Consider the following 17986-nt stretch of genomic DNA (forward strand, 5'->3'; position numbering starts at 1 on the left):
GGAAATTTCTTAAAGCCATTTCACTCAAAAATAGAGTACCTACAGTGATCTATACAGTGGAGTGAAATATAACAGGTGAAATTTGATTCTAGTCCAGAGTGAGTTTTTTCTTATGACTGAAAAGAGAGTGTAATTTACTCTAAACAACAGTAATAGGAGGGGCAATTTATCTGTTCGAAATGTTTTTGGTTTTTTTGTATTTCTGTTAAGTTTTGTATACTATCCCTGTGGTTTTGGATTTTTTCTAGTGATGTAGTGCAGTGTCACTCTGTCAGTATACACCTCCATGGTTTATACACTGCGTCAGTTTTTATCTTAGTCTTTGTCTTGTTCCCCACATCGAGTTGGTAATCCTGGCTCAAATCTTTCTGTTGGTATATAATAGGTGTACATTATTTTCATAACATTCCTAAACAAGCTTGCTGCCAATTATTCTACCATAATGAATGTTATTTAAATGTTGACAAGATATTTTGCACAAATGTTTTCAAAAATATTTGACAACATTTAAAAAATGTTTGTGTAGTGTTTTTAACACAGAATGTTTTAAAACCTTTTCATGCCCTTTATTTAACCCGACATGTTAATGTTATTAAGGGCTCTAGTATTATGAACGTTTGCACAGTATTTTTGTGGGAGATGAGAGCACATCAGACTATCGAATTTGGATTTTAAAAACAATCGCGATATAATGCAACTTTTATGGCAAATTAATAAAAATTGATATTATTGACATTTAACAGTCCTCAAAAGTAAAATTCATAATTCTAATGATATTTTCTTAGCGTGCATGTAGCTGGAAGGAATAGGCGATGATCATTTGAAAATTTTGATCTTTCGTATTGAAGATCTAGTATTTTTCTCCAAAATACCTAAAAATTGAGGTCTTTTTCGGGAAAAATATTTATCTTCAATACGAAATGTCAAAATTTTCTAATGATCGTCGGCTTTACCACCAGCTACATACAATTTAAGTACATATCATTAGATTTATAAATTATACTTCGAGGATGGTTAAATATGTAAAAATAACAAACATGTCAATTTTTAATAATTTGTCATAAAATTTGTATTATATCGCCAATTTCAAAAAATCAATATTATATGATATCAGACGGTCAGTCCTCGTTTTCAGAATACAATTTGATATGTCTGATGTGCTCCCCTGTCACACAAAAATACTGTACAAACGTTACCAGAGCCTTTAAAAAGTTTTGACCAAAACCCAAAATATAGCCTGTTTAAAACGTTTTTGTGTTTGGTGGGTACTCGATGCCGTTTTAGTTGGCACAGCGCTTCTTGTATCATCGCTTAAAAATGAAAGACAGAAATAAAGAAGCGAAACAATAAAACAAATGAAAGAAATCAACAAAAAGAAAGCAGGCAAAAAGAAAGAAAAAATGAAAGAAATGAAAAAAAGAGAAAAATGTAATTTGAAAGAAACAATAGACCGTACAACAGAAGGAAACAATAGAAGGAAAGGATGGAAAGAAACGAAAATAGAAAACAAAAAAAAAGATATATCTACTCCCCATTCCAGAAAAATACAGCACTAAATTTTTGGGGATTAAAGGGGGACTCCGGCAATCGTAACAGTATGCCTTATATGTTAGGAAAAAAAAATCAAGCACGAATCACATTGTTTTATTTAAAACAAACTCATATTGACTCTAAAAACGAATAAAAACAGTCGGCTCTCAACACGCGATATTCAAAATTCCCGCGCCGAAATTGTCTAAGTGCGATGACGTAATGGTTATTTGTGTTCAATTGTCGTCAGCCTTCATTGTATTACTGGGACGTCATTGCACTCGGCGCCTGGGAATTTTGCATATCGCGTGTTGAGAAACGGATGTTTTATTCGTTTTATGGTCACCATGAGTTTGTTTTAAATAAAACCATGTGATTCGTGCTTGATAATTATTTTTCTAACATATAAGGAATAATGTTGTGATTGCCGGAGACTTCCTTTAAAAAATATGTATTATCAAGTTCTGCCAAATGAAACATAGCTCAATTCTAATTATTCATTTAGTCCAAACTGGGGATAAAAGAAAAAGTCTAAGCATTAAAAATCTTGAGTACTAGCCGCAATTTTGCTCTAATTTTCACCTTTTTCTGTTACTTTCATTAAATGGTTATAAGAATTAAACACATCTTTTCCAAAAATTAGGAGGCATAAACTGATATTAGTCTTAGTACAAGTTTTTGGGCTTGATTGTCACTACATACGAAAAACACCCTAAAACGAAGGCTCTTTTTAGAGAGAGTGTACATTTTAAAAGTCTTCGAGCTTCCAAAAAAGGACTTTATTGTGACAATGTTCGCGCTTAGCGCGCAAAATGTGGTACTTTACACCATTTTGGCCCATGATCGGAGCGACTTTGGTGGGAAACGGGCTCCGTGCCCCTTTTCATTTCCATTGCTTTCTCGGTTTTCTCTTTAATTTTTTGTCAGAGGAGCACTTTCTCTTTAAATTTTTGTCAGCCTGAGGGGTTTCTCTTTTATTTTTTGTCGGGAAGGGAGGGGGGGGGGGCCCTCGACCACACCTGCCCCACCGCTGGCTACGCTACTGATCGGGTAGCAGTATTAATTTGAAATCTGCCCGGGAAATCGGCTAAACCCTAGAATCGCGAAACGTAGTTGTTATATTTTGACACATTTTCGTCCAATGCTAAGTAATTTAATAATTTTAAGAATAGAATAAATTGCAGTTGTCAAAATTTAGAAAAATATGTGGGTTTTATTCCTCAACCACATCAACTATTAATTTTGTTTCTGTTTGGTTTTCGTGCATTAAAATTCCCAAATATTAAATAGGCCTAAAGCTTATTAAAGTTTCCGACGATACAGAACCTTCTTTTCACTCAGGAACCCCGTCAGGAACATAAAGTATAATAAAGTTCCTTCCGATCACACACACAGCCCTAGCCACACACATATATGCCTATTATTCCCATAACAGGAGCTTTCCAAGCGTTCAAGATTATTTTGACCTACGATACGACCAGAGTTCAGGTCGTCTGCAAATATTGTACTGCCCTGATTACTTCGATCAGTGCATGCAGTGGCATAGGCCTACAGTCAAAGGGTACTTCGATATTCAATTATTTTATTTTAATGGTGAATAATTGAAACATGGACGTTCGCGGTAAAGTTGGCATAATTACCGGAGGAGCCTTTGGTATTGGCAAAAAACTTGTTGAAACTTTATTGCAAAAAGGAGCTAAAGTAAGTATAATAATTATGACGACGCCTGGTACTATTCAGAAAGCTTTTTTAAAAGCTTCTGATAAAAGCTTAAAAGCTCTTAAAAGCACTCTGAAAAGTATGTTCAATGGAATATCATGGGGCGTATGCTCCCACTTGGGGGGGGGGGGCGTATGTAGGGCTGTAACTTTTAAGTTAAAAGCCCAAAAGACCCCCTGTTCCGTATTTTCTGGAGGCTAGAAAATCTAGGAGGCCACGCTTCCGGGAACACCCCCTCCCGTGCACCCCCTTTTCAGCTTCGCTGTCACCCAAATAGCCTACCCATTATTTTTAATCACACGTTCTGTCACCAAATACCTCTTATTTTTCCATTCGATCTGTTACCCAAGTGCCCTTATTTTTTTAATTCGAACAGAAGATTTCACCAAAACAATCTTTCCTGATAACATATAATAATGGCATTGACCCATGCAATTTCACAGTCATGATAGTTGCAGGGTGTATAGGTCATGTTTACCTCTCAACCGGCGCTAACCTGAAAAAGGTCGCTATGAGTTTGCAAAAAGTATTTTGCGTTTGTTAAAAGTATTTTCTTCATATATACACATGCATGAGGAATCGTGAGAAGGGGCATAAATATGGCTGAAAGCTAAGAAATATCGAAGAAATATTGTTTACCGTTATCGACGGTAACGATCGGCAGCGAGAATAAATGTTTTGTCTTTCTTTTCCAGGGTGTTGTCATTCTAGACGTTAATGAAAGTAATGGTCGCACAACTCAAGCTGAGTTTGAGAAAAGGTTTGGTAAAGGGAGAGTGGTTTTCCGAAAATGTGATGTATCCTCGATGGCGCAGATGCAAGGTATAATACATATTGGACAGAAAAACATAATCACATAATTTTCATGAGGGCTCTACATAATGTTTTCCCATTTTGTAGAAGAAAATACTTTACCGATTTCAACCAAATAATTATAGTTTAATAATGTTACTCCCCGTAATCTAAGCTTTCTTCTAGTTACGTTATGTTTGGATCCCCCGCAAATAACTTAATATTTCCCTAATTATACGTATGATTCTCTTTTCATTCATTCCAGCTGCTTTCCAGTTCACTATTGACACATACGGGAAACTTAACATCGTTTGCAATAACGCAGGTTTTTGGGACGAACTCAACTGGGAGAAAATGTTTCTGGTTAACATTGTGAGTAAAATTATTTGAAACATGATATAAACATTGCTAGGTGACGTTACTCGTGACCTGATATCAGTTTAAATCAATATGAATTTCAAATTGTTTGTATGCTTCGTGCATACTGTTTTCTATCAATCATTTTAATTTTAAAGAGAGTCGGCAAATAATGCACAATTTCAGAGACACAGTCATAATATAATTATAGTAAATGCACCAACTGCACATCTTCAAAATATATACAACGTTATTGCATTAATATATCAGTTTCAGTGTGGACAATTCCCGCTAATTCAAAATCTGGAAACCAACAGTGTTCGGAAAAAACATCCGTGTCAAAGCTCCAAAATCAGCCTGGTCCGCGACGAAACGCGGTTATGATGTCGAGTACCTGTCAAAATTAAATATTAAGGTGGCCAGGCAACGATATCAATAGAGGGTCCAGACCATGAAAGTTTTGCGTCATATGACATATCACAGCAAACACAAAACGTTTTCGACAGCATTCGCAAAAAGGTTATAAAAAGGTTGTCAGAAAACGTTTAAATGTCGGGTTATATAAAGGGTATATTAAGGTTATAAAACGTTTTCATAACATTAAAAAACATTTTTTGATAATCTACTGCCCAACAAACACAAAACATTTAAAGAACATTTCTGTGTTTGCTGGTTGCAAATGTTTTAACATAATGTTATTTTAGTGTCGACAAAATATTTGGCAAAAAATTTTTGCAAAATTAACTTACAATAACATTTTGAACACATTCTAAAAATATTTTTGTAGTGTGTTTTCATACAAAACGTATTAAAACGTTTTCATGACCTTTATATAATCCGACATTTAAATGTTATTAAAACGTTTTGAAAAAACATTTTGAGAACATTTCTATGTTTGCTGGGCGCAAATATTTTAACATAAATGTTATTTAAGTGTTGACAAAATATGTTTGCAAAAATAACTTAAAATAACATTTTGAACACATTCTAAAAATATTGTTGTAGTGTGTTTTCATACAAAACGTTTTCATGACCATTATATAACCCGACATTTTAATGTTATTAAAACGTTTTTACCTAAACCAAAAGCCAAAATATAACTTATTTAAAACGTTTTAAAAACATTTTTGTGGAACAAATGGACAAATCATTATATCAAAATGTTCAGAAGAATCTAGAGGATTTTTTCTGCCATGTTGTTAAATTTGTGACCCGCGAATTATATTCCGTTCCCATGGCAACGGTCACGCCATTTAAGGATTTTTGTAATTGTTTACTCCAAAATGTCACATTTAACTAGCTATTTCTTTAAAATTAAATGGAGTAGCAACATTATACTGGTGTGCAGAATACACGACACGTGGATATAACAACATGAGATTCTTACATTGACATGAGCTACCTAATTACAAGATCTGTTATGAGCTATCTTCAGAAGATAGCAATATTGGATTGCTACATTGACATGATCTGATATGAGCTATCTTCAGAAGATAGCAATATTGGATTGCTACATTGACTATATAGCTCTAGATTGACATGATTTGATATGAGCTATCTTCAGAAGATAGCTATATTGGATTGCTAGATTGACATGATCTGATTTGAGCTATCTTCAGAAGATAGCTATATTGGATTGCTACATTGACATGATCTGATATGAGCTATCTTCAGAAGATAGCTATATTGGATTGCTACATTGACATGATCTGATATGAGCTATCTTCAGAAGATAGCTATATTGGATTGCTACATTGACATGATCTGATATGAGCTATCTTCAGAAGATAGCAATATTGGATTGCTAGATTGACATGATCTGATATGAGCTATCTTCAGAAGATAGCTATATTGGATTGCTACATTGACATGATCTGATATGAGCTATCTTCAGAAGATAGCAATATTGGATTGCTAGATTGACATGATCTGATATGAGCTATCTTCAGAAGATAGCTATATTGGATTGCTACATTGACATGATCTGATATGAGCTATCTTCAGAAGATAGCAATATTGGATTGCTAGATTGACATGATCTGATATGAGCTATCTTCAGAAGATAGCTATATTGGATTGCTACATTGACATGATCTGATATGAGCTATCTTCAGAAGATAGCAATATTGGATTGCTAGATTGACATGATCTGATATGAGCTATCTTCAGAAGATAGCTATATTGGATTGCTACATTGACATGATCTGATACGAGCTATCTTCAGAAGATAGCAATATTGGAATGCTACATTGACATGATCTGATACGAGCTATCTTCAGAAGATAGCAATATTTGATTGCTACATTGACATGATCTGATATACTTAAAGCTATCTGCAGAAGATAGCAATATTGGATTGCTACATTGACATGATCTGATACGAGCTATCTTCAGAAGATAGCAACATTGGATTGCTATACATTAATGACATGATCTGATACGAGCTATCTTCAGAAGATAGCAATATTGGATTGCTATACATTAATGACATTTATTTATTTATTTATTTATTTAATTTATTTTAATCATATTTATCCAGGGTAGCCCAATTCAGCCAAATAGCTGGTCTAGCATGGGGCCCTGCTACACATATACAATAATTTAAAAGCAACAATTTCAACATACAATTTATATAGTATATACAACTCTTAGATACAAATTTAAAATACAAAAATACATACAATTTTATAATAAGTAAATAAAAACACATCATTTACAAGTATATGCACAAAATTTTAGGACTTGAATCTTTGCTTGAAAGTCTGCATATTTGTTGAGCTTCTTAATTCATTACTCAGCTTGTTCCAAACTTCAACCCCACTGTACGAAAAAGATGATTTAAAATATTCAGTATCATAACCATTCATGCAAGGCGGAAGAGCCAATAAATTTGTCGCAGCTTGTCTGGTGTTAACATTATGCTTTTCGTGTATATAAGAAAACCTGTTGATTAGGTACTGTGGAGCCATATCATTTAGACATTTAAACATTAACAGAGATTTGAAATACATTGCACGATTTGGAAGTGATTCCCATCCTAATATAGGAAACATTATATCAGAAGACGTAAGGTAATTGGCACGTAATATGATTCTTGCACATCGCTTCTGTAACACACTTAATTTACGCATATCTTCATTGAAGCGACCAAACCACACTACACTACAATAGTCGAACTGCGGTTGAATAAGAGCTTTGTATAAAACATTAAGAGTGCGTACGTCAAGAAATGTTTTAAGACGTCTTAAGAGTCCTATTTTACAAAAAGCTTCTGTATAACAGAGTTAACATGATTGTGCCAGAGTAATTTAGAATCAATCTTTACACCAAGACATTTGGCACTATGAACTCTTTCAAGTTGACGATCATCAATGACAACTGAAAAAGCATCAACAACATTCATTCATTCATATTTTATTTCCATAAAAATCAAAGACATTACAAAAAAATATATAAAAACACGGTACATATGGAGGAAAAGGCTGGAAGACCAAAAAGGTCTGAAAGTTAGCCTTTCCTGAAATCAAATGAAATTAACAAAATAAATCAACATTACATAACATAACCAAAAGACAAGGGAAGGGAGGGGGGGTGCTCACGAAAAGATTAATTATATTTAGAGATCAGTTTTGTTTTGAATTGATTACGGAAATGTTTAACAGATTTTGAAGCTTTCAGATTTTTATCTAAAGAATTCCAAAGAATGGGACCTCTTGTACGTATAGCATGATCAGAAAAGACTTTCTTATTTTTGGTTAGATTTAGGTCATTTACATATCGTGTCTTGTAGTTATGTATGTCAGAACGTTTGGTAAAATAATTATCAAATGAACAGGGCAGCTCATTTATAGAGTGCCTGTACATGAATGTACCTAATTCCAGTGTGTACATATCTTCAACTTTTAATATGTTATAATTAGCAAACAATGGCACTGTGTGGTCTCTATAGTGAACGTTTGCCACCGTTCTAATAGCCCATTTTTGAATTTTTACAATTTTATTTAAGTAAGTTTTACATGTATTTCCCCATAAAAGTACTCCATAATTCAAATAAGGCAATATTAACGTACAATAAAGTGTAAATAAAATACGACTTGGAACAAAATGTTTCAATTTATTCATGACACCGACATTTCTTGAAATTGTTCTAGATACGCAATCTATGTGACATTTCCAAGTGAGACATTCGTCTATTAGTACACCAAGGAATTTAGTTTGATGCACTCTTTCTAAAGCCGTGGGATCTAGTGTGATTTGCAGGTCTTGATTCATCGATGTCATTTTGGGTGTGCCAAGTATCATGTAATTTGTTTTGGTAGCATTAATTGACAATTTATTAGCTTTAAACCAATTGCTTACTTCCTTTAACTCTTCATTAACAAGGTTTGTCTGGCGTTCTACGTTTTTATGGGAGTATAAAATGGTGGTATCATCTGCAAAAGGACGAATTCGAGTACTTTAGATGCATTAGTTATATCATTAACATAGAGTATAAATAGAAGTGGCCCCAGGATTGATCCTTGTGGAACACCACATATAATATCGTGTGATTCTGATTCATAAGAATTATAATAAACATATTGTTTTCTGTTACTTAGATAATTTCTGAACCATTCTAACACAATACCACGAAAGCCATAGTGTTCTAATTTATGTAAGAGTATGTTATGATCGATTGTATCAAAGGCTTTTGATAAGTCCAGAAATATTCCAATAGTTGTTTCGTTTCTTTCAACTGCTGCAGTAACTTTGTCTACCATTTGCTCTATAGCCATAAAGGTGGAATGTTTTGACCGAAAGCCAAATTGTTTGGGGTTAAGGATTTGCTTATTGTCAATGTAATCCGTACATCTGTTAAAACCAACCTTTCAAGAATTTTTGAAAAACACGGTAGTAGAGAAACTGGACGATAGTTTGAGAATGCCTCGGCATCATCTTTTTTGTATAATGGTATGACTTTTGCTATTTTTAATTTATCAGGAACAATCCCAGTAGATATAGACAAATTAAATATCATATTAAGAGGTTTGGCAATTTCATTACACACTTTTTTAATGATTAGATTGCCAATATTGTCATTACGTAACTTATTACGTAACTTAGGCTCACTACGTAACTTAGGCTCACTACCAATGAGCATAACGTTTGTCTTTTCAGTATTAAGAAACAACTTGTTAACATTTAACCATGCCTTAATTGCAGAAAGATCTTCAGTGAGCTTTTTAGAAATAATATCAGTATCAGTACCATTTACAGACAGCGTGGTATCATCTGCGTACATGGATATTTTCCCATGTGATACTACATTTGGCATATCATTGATAAAAAATGAGAAATAATAATGGGCCCAATATACTGCCTTGGGGAACACCAACTTTCATTTCAAGTGAATCAGAAACAATACCCTTAAAAGTAACTCTTTGCTTTCTACATGACAAATATGAAGCAAACCATTTAACTGTATCTTCAGATGCTCCAATATCGTGGAGCTTTCTTAGCAAAATATCATGATTTACGGTGTCGAACGCCTTTCTAAGGTCGATAAAGGCAACACCGCTCATTTTACCGTTGTTGATGCCCGTAAGCCAATCGTCAACCATATCAACAAGAGCAGTTTCGGTAGAATGACCAGGACGAAAGCCTGATTGATGAACATTCAAAATACCATTTCGATTTAAAAAAGAGTAAACATGGTTATGCATAGCCCTTTCAATGATCTTACTTATTACAGGCAGGATGGAAATAGGCCTGTAATTATTGGTGTTATCAAGATCACCTCCTTTATGCAAAGGGATTACTTTGGCTTCTTTCCACAAAGTAGGAAAAATACCCTTTGACAAAGAGAGATTCATAATATAAACTAAACTTTTTACAATGACTGGGCGAGCCAGTTTTAGTATCTTACAACTGACATCATCCAGACTTGTAGCCTTTTTATTGCTCATGGAGCGAATTTCTCTGTCAACAAAATCATATGAAATACATGGCATATTAAGAACAGGTTTAACTTGAAGATCTTCGCATGTATGTAACACATTAACATCAGCAATATTATTTACATTGTTTACATCATTAATTCTTTCATCACTTTCATTAAGTAAATTAGTTGCAACACTTGCAAAATGGCTGTTGAACACATTTGATATATCAATGTCAGATGTAACTACATTATCTCCAAATCCAACAGATGATGGAGTTGGGGAAACTTTGGATGGAATAACCTTTTTAAGTGTTTGCCATAGCTTACCAGAATCATTGCAACTCCCATCTATTAGGCCCTTATAATAATTACATTTTGCAGATCTTATCATACTAGTAACTTGATTACGAACAAGTTTATAGGCTTTCCAATCACTTACACTATTAGAACGAGTTGCAATACGATGGAGGCTATCCCTATGATGCATACACTGCTTAATTTCCCTACCTAACCAAGGCGATGGAGTTGATTTAACACGCTTGGTCTTTTTAGGTAAATGAAAGTTAACAACATCAAATAACATTGAATTCCACATGCTTACCGCATCATCAACATTGTCAATTTGTTCAATATCACTCCATGGTTGTTCAGAAAGATCATTAATGAAACTTTGATCATTAAAACGTTTAAAACAGCGATAATCAATGGTTTTATGTTGACCCTTAATTGGCTTGGTTTTTCTTATAGCATAAATTAGATAGTGATCACTGATTGAAGTTTGAATCACACCACTTTCACTAAAAAGCTCATCCTTTGATGTAAAAAACAAATCAATAATCGTCTTGCTGTGAGATGTCACACGAGTTGGAAGGTTTATTAATTGCTGCAACTGATACAAATCACACACAAATTTTAAATCTCTAACTTGCTTACAGTTGACGTGAGGAGAAAAATCACAGTTAAAGTCGCCAAGTAAAATTAACTCTTTTTCTTCATTAGCAGCTTTTGACAACATTGTACACAATATATTTGAAAAATCATTATCATTTCCATCAGGATTATATGCAGCACATACAAGAAGTGTGTTAGTATGAGGTGGTGAAATTTCGACCCAAATGCATTCAAGAGAATCAACACATAGATCATCCCTTCTCTTAAAATCGAACATACTATTAACTAAAATTGCCACACCACCGCCACCCCTATTATGATCTATCTATCTATCTTGTGGACGCATCCGAGAAAGAGTTTACGATTCTTTTCCAGGAATCTCTATCAGCCATCAGATTTGGGAGGTCATTAATTTCTTGATTGACGTCCCTTGCCACACAGTCGATGTAGTTGAATGGTCTTCTTCCTCTACATGTTCGTGGAAGCCTCATACAGATGACATCTGAAATTATTTGGTCTTTTGCACGGTAGCAGTGGCCTGCAAATCTGGCTCGCCGTTGAGCAACGATGGAGGACACCTGTGGAACACCATCATAGATCTCTGCTTTGGTTTTATGTTCATGCCAGGATATATTTTGAACCCTCATCAACAGCCGGGTGTAGGTACCATCAAGACGGTCCTGAAGATCTTTCTTCATTGTCCAGGTCTCACTTCCATATAAGAGGATACTCTCTATGCAGGCTCTAAAGAAGGCAAGCTTGGTATTTCTTGATATGTTGGACTGCCAGATGGTGTGCAGTTTGTTGCAAGCTTTCCATGCTTGAGCTTTGTGAGTCAGAAAGTCTTTCTTGCTGTCGGCAACAAATGAACCAAGATATTTAAAGTCCGACACCTCCTTGAGTTGTGTGCCATCCCGAGAAAGGATTGTGATCTGATACGAGCTATCTTCAATAGATAGCAATATTGGATTGCTACATTGACATGATCTGATACGAGCTATCTTCAAAAGAGAGCAATATTGGATTGCTACATTGACATGATCCGATACGAGCTATCTTCAGAAGATAGCAATATTTGATTGCTACATTGACATGATCTGATATACTTAAAGCTATCTGCAGAAGATAGCAATATTGGATTGCTACATTGACATGATCTGATACGAGCTATCTTCAGAAGATAGCAACATTGGATTGCTATACATTAATGACATGATCTGATACGAGCTATCTTCAGAAGATAGCAATATTGGACTGCTATACATTAATGACATGATCTGATACGAGCTATCTTCAGAAGATAGCAATATTTGATTGCTACATTGACATGATCTGATACGAGCTATCTTCAGAAGATAGCAATATTGGATTGCTACATTGACATGATCTGATATAAGCTATCTTCAGCAGCTAGCAACATAAATAAGACATCACGACATTAGCAATATCTCACATATCAACACTCATGACAATAAGGGTTGTGTAAAATTCAGAAAGCGAGTATTATAATCTTTGTTATCTTTGATTTTGTTATTAAGTGTAGACAAAAAATCAGCCACATTCAAACGAACAACTTGAACAAGAAATCAACATTTACGGATACGACAAGAAAGTTAATCTTTTTTAAATTTTTGGTAATGATATTATAATCTCATACAAGCAATCTTGCTATCTTGATAGAGGAAAAAACGCGATCTGACATGAGATACTTCATAACATACTGTATAACAATCTTGTGTTAAAAAAGAAAGACACATTTTTATTTTTGATATTCTTCGAATCATTGTCATCTGGATTAAAAGTAATGTCAAAATATAACCAAGATTTTTTGATACTGTTTATATTTTCAAGAATGGTGTAGTAAATGGTACCAAAGCTGCTACTGAATTCATGAAAGGCGAAGCTGATGGGGGCGGCGTCATAGTCAATATAGCGTCAATAGCAGGTATGCAATCATTATATTAGTTTGAAGATTGTTTAATTTAGATAATCGCTTTTTAGGATCTCGATTAGCAATTTTATACCATTTTGAGATACAGTTGCTAATGTCGATGACTGGTTGACGACATGAACCTAGTGACAATTTGCTCTCATGATACGTGTAAGATATTCATGAGATCAAGGCCCATTCAGTGATCCCAGCGTAAGTGTAAAAAAATGTTTATAAATTGCTTACAAGTGAAGGATGAGTCATTCAAAAGGTATTTTTGAAATGAGAAATTTGGCAAAAAACGAAGAAAACAGCAGTATTGACATAGTTGAAGCCCTATTGAAATACATGTAGCTAATTTCTCAAGTAGAGTAATTACAGATTCGTGTAAAATGTCTTCTATTGTCTTTAATACACAGCTTTCAGCTTAACCACTAGCAGGCTATGCTAGCATATCTATGGCACTAACAAAGGTGCAAAACATGAATTTAGATGATTATTACGATCCTCACGATGAGCAAATCACTGAATGGGACTTTAATGTGATTGTTAATAATCAATCATTCGAATTCTTTCAGCCAAACAAGCACACGCAAATCAAATAACATATAATTTTGACTCTGTCAATCGCTCGGCAGTGGTGTAACCCCTATGCGCTCGGGGGGGGCACCCGGGCACCCAGGGTAAATGGGCATCAAGGCCTGGACATCTTTATCATTTGGGTGCCCCTTCAACACAAAACATAAATTATCATTTGAAAGACCAAAATTCAACTTGATTATACCAGATTAGTGGTATTTATGCACATTTTCGTGCGCTCGTGCGTAATTGTTTTAGGTAGGGGGAATATTTTGTATTCTTGCCCCAGGGCGCCACAACCGCCTAGCTACGTCACTGCCGCTAGTGACGAATGATAAAAAGTAAAGACATTGGGCGATGAAATTTATTTTTATTAAGACGAAGTTCATTAAAACATGAAATAAAATTGATCTGAAATACTATAAATTTTGTAAGTTATTCGGTAGGTACGTATGGCTTTCCATACCAAAATTGATTTGCTCTGCACCAGCTACAGCCTTGGTCAGGAGCATCCGATCTACTTTCGCCCCCGGGCACCCTGACCCAAAGTTACGCCACTATCGCTCGCTGTTCGGAAACTTGTATCTGTGTTTTAATTTTTACCTGTGCACAGCGCACAGATCATTTTCCCTACAACATTTTCCCATCACCGATTTCTAGACAATACTCAAACTAAATAAACCCTCAATACCGAAGCCTTCCGGATATTATTATCATTATACCGTAATTATTTTGGGCGCCTCTATAATATCTGAATGAAAGCTATGCTTGCATAGTCCGATAGTCATTCATTATTTCAAGCGAAATTTTAATTTTGTGTACCTGTCTGTCATTATTTTCTTTAGTACGGTAAGTAATAACTTTGTCCTTGCGTGTATTCTTTGCAGCATTACTGTTAATGCCATTGTCCCCACTGTATGCAACATCAAAATATGCTGTACTTGGGTATTCTAGAAACGTAGCGGTAAGTGCAAGTTCTCTGTGATTACCTTTCAAGTATGTGTGTTTTGTTTACCTCAGTTTGTGATTTCCACACAACCATAAAACAGAATTCCTTTTAAAATTATGCATGCACAAATTATATCACTCTAAAAAGGGTAGATTTTCACTTATTTGTATTCAGCAAAAACGTCGACGACTCTAAAACATCACCCTTTTCGACGTTACTTTACTCGGACGCGTAAGGGTAGTATTACAGTTCAATGTAAAATGACTTGGATGATATTAATTTAATGCTTTTCTTATCTTGATAGCATTTTGATCGAAATGTAATACGGAAGAAACTCCGAGTGAATATCTTATGTCCAAGTGCAGTAAGAGCGACAAACCTCCTTCCAGGAGCAAAAGCGGCTGTAGGCGAACAAAAACTACTTGACGACTATTTAGCTGCTATTCCATCAACTACGTAAGTTGCAGTACCGTAATTAATGTTTGGACATTCTGAAACAAGTTAAAGTAGGAGAAGGCTAGCACCTTTGAGTTTACGTCATTCTGAACACAATCGTTTCACTGCAGTAAACTGTAAATCTCGCTTATATGGCGTTGACCACATGTCAGCTTCTAGTTTTCCATAATGTTGTAACACTGCGAACATAGTCTTTCTACGGAATCAAAGGCCTTCTTGAAATCTATGCGACTGTGAGAGGATGCTGGTAAATTAACCATCCATGATCCAGCTAAGAATGTGGATCTGCGTGGCACAGCTTTAACATTGGCGAATCCAGTCGGGGGTCAATGTGAAATTGGTTTTTATTATAATGGCAGGAATGATGCAGTATCTTGTTGTAGACTTTAGCTGCAAATGCAATTGATGTTAGCTATTCTTTGGTAGTTGGTCATGTGAGACCAAGGTCTCCATTCGTGGGTAAAGGACTAATGCCGTTAGTGGTCCATTGGGTGGTGGTGTGATCCCGGTTGTGATAGTACTAAATACATTTTGGCACACAAACCATGCATTAGTATATCTACCGTTGTACGTATCACCACGATTCCGGAGCGCAAGTTATACAATTCGTCGGTCGCAACACATAGTGGCGCACGTGAAGGACAAAATACGTCTCCGAGCCTAACGTTTTTGAAGGATATGCTACTAGTAACTGAGTTGATACTCGTCCACTGTTATCTCTCAGTGGCCCGATTCCATTTAAAATTGAAGTTTAATGTTCAAACTATTACACTGTATCTTTAATAGTTAACAAGGAATAACTATTATAGGATAATAGCTAAGTCTAAACTTATACGCCACTATGTGAAACGGAAAGTTTGAAAAATCACTCTACGCCACTATGTGTTGCGACCGACGAATTGCTGTATAGATTTCAGTCGATCACGGTCTCCTCACGTATTGGTGGATTGACCTGGATTGGTAAGCTCCTGAGCAGAAGGTGGGGGCAGTTCAGAAGGTATATAGTTGACCAATGTTGTTGTTAAGCAGATGGCCGAAATATTCCATTCATTTGGGCAAGTAGGTCCCTTGGCAATATCATTTATTTTCTTAATATTATCTGGGTTTCTTGTCTTTGCCATAAAGATCATGGATGATTTGCCATGTGGTAATACAGCTATCTATCACCTGTTAAATTAGCCAGCTTGCAATCTTTTATCTCTTTCTTTCTTTCTTTCTTTCTTTCGTTCGTTCGTTCGTTCGTTCTTTCTTTCTTTCTTTCTTTCTTTCTTTCTTTCTTTCTTTCTTTCTTTCTTTCTTTCTTTCTTTCTTTCTTTCTTTCTTTCTTTCTTTCTTTCTTTCTTTCTTTCTTTCTTTCTTTCTTTCTTTTTCTTTCTTTCTTTCTTTCTTTCTTTCTTTCTTTCTTTCTTTCTTTCTTTTATTCTTTTATTTATTCTTTTATTCATTTCCAATTGTTATTATTATTACTTGTCTCCACAGAACGGATGCCGTAGCCAAGGCGTTCCTAAAGGTTATCGAGGAGCCCTACAATGGTGCTAGTTTTTATATTCCATCATATCGCCGTCAGAAAGGAGAAGTGGCTCCCGTGTTCATTGAAGACGAGACCGCTAGGTTTAGAAAACAACTCGGAGTAGAAAAGAGTATGCTTGAAGTTGTCAAGTCTAGTTTGTAAAAAAAATATATATATATAAATTAACAAGTAGGCATATGTCCACAAGTACGTATAATTGAAAGAATAGATGTAATTTTGTCAGATCAGATCAAAAAAATTGTTCATACAATTTTCCAATATTTGTAAATCTGAAAGAGACAATGTGAGAAAAATGCTTTGTGAGGATGAATGTAAATCACAAAGAGATAATGTGAGAAGAGTGTGAACTTTATGAGGATGAATGTAAATCAGAAAGAGACAATGTGAGAAGAGTGTAAACTTTGTGAGAATGAATGTAAATCAGAAAGAGACATTATGAGAAGAGTGTGAAATTTGTGAGGATGAATGTAAATCAGAAAGAGACAATGTGAGAAGAGTTTTTGAGTTTTGAGTTTCTTAAGCAAAGTATTTTGAAGCATGGAGTGGGACTAAACGAGCACAATGTATTAGGCGGGGATTTTAATACTGTATTTGACCCAGATCTTGATATGTTAGGTACTGGAAGCAACTCATATTATAAATCCGAGTGTGTAAACAAAATTAAAGAGATTTTTGAAACTTTAAATCTCATCGATATAATTATGGAGAAGAAAAAACGGAAATAAAAAAAGGTTTACATGGAGCAGAAAATCATCAAAGGTTAAATCAACTTTAGATTATTGGTTGATACCGTGTACTTTTGAAAGCTATGCAGGAAAAATTGATATTATACCGGGCTTTGGGTCGGACCATATGGCGGTAGAAATGGAATTACTTTTACAAAAACAAGAAAGAGGGCTTGGTTACTGGAAGCTAAATAATAGCCTACTGCAAGACCAAGAATATAATGAGGGTATAGAAAAACTTGTTAATGGTACTACACAGGAATGTCAAAATATATTGAATGCCAGACAATTGTGGGATCTTTGCAAAAATAGAATAAGAACTTTTTCTATTAACTTTGCAAAAGGTAGTAAAAAAGATAAAGAAGTTAAAATGAGAAATTTGGAGAAGAAAATGAAACTGTTATTTGAAAAGATAACTGATGATCCAAATAATGATTGTTTTGTACATGAATATGACAATGTAAAACTAGAATATGAATTACTGTATCACCATCACATGAAGGGACTTATCATAAGAAGCAAAGCAAAATGGACAGAAGAAGGGGAAAGATGTACAAAATATTTTATGAATCTTGAAAAAGAAATGTAAGTAATAAAACTATCACTT

The 17986-nt window shown here is 34.8% G+C and overlaps 1 protein-coding gene across 1 annotated transcript; it reads left to right on the top strand.

Moving 5' to 3' along the window:
• Positions 1 to 3138: 3138 nt before the first annotated feature.
• LOC140167620 (15-hydroxyprostaglandin dehydrogenase [NAD(+)]-like) lies at positions 3139 to 17146 on the top strand. Its single transcript, XM_072190920.1, has 7 exons — positions 3139 to 3231; positions 3945 to 4071; positions 4307 to 4413; positions 13061 to 13154; positions 14606 to 14682; positions 14972 to 15123; positions 16603 to 17146. Exons 1-7 carry the CDS (start codon positions 3139 to 3141, stop codon positions 16793 to 16795), a joined length of 843 nt encoding a protein of 280 aa, XP_072047021.1. The 3' UTR covers positions 16796 to 17146.
• Positions 17147 to 17986: the final 840 nt, after the last annotated feature.

Source organism: Amphiura filiformis, chromosome 1 (genome assembly GCF_039555335.1).
Source record: "Amphiura filiformis chromosome 1, Afil_fr2py, whole genome shotgun sequence".
In the NCBI taxonomy this organism is placed as follows: Eukaryota; Metazoa; Echinodermata; class Ophiuroidea; order Amphilepidida; family Amphiuridae; genus Amphiura; species Amphiura filiformis.

Bases quoted from the DNA above. Each gene is read 5' to 3' on its own strand.
- LOC140167620 (XM_072190920.1), top strand. From the start codon at position 3,139: ATGGACGTTCGCGGTAAAGTTGGCATAATTACCGGAGGAGCCTTTGGT. The intron at 4,414-13,060 runs GTGAGTAAAATT...TATATTTTCAAG, and splicing joins AAATGTTTCTGGTTAACATT to AATGGTGTAGTAAATGGTAC. The intron at 13,155-14,605 runs GTATGCAATCAT...TATTCTTTGCAG, and splicing joins CAATATAGCGTCAATAGCAG to CATTACTGTTAATGCCATTG.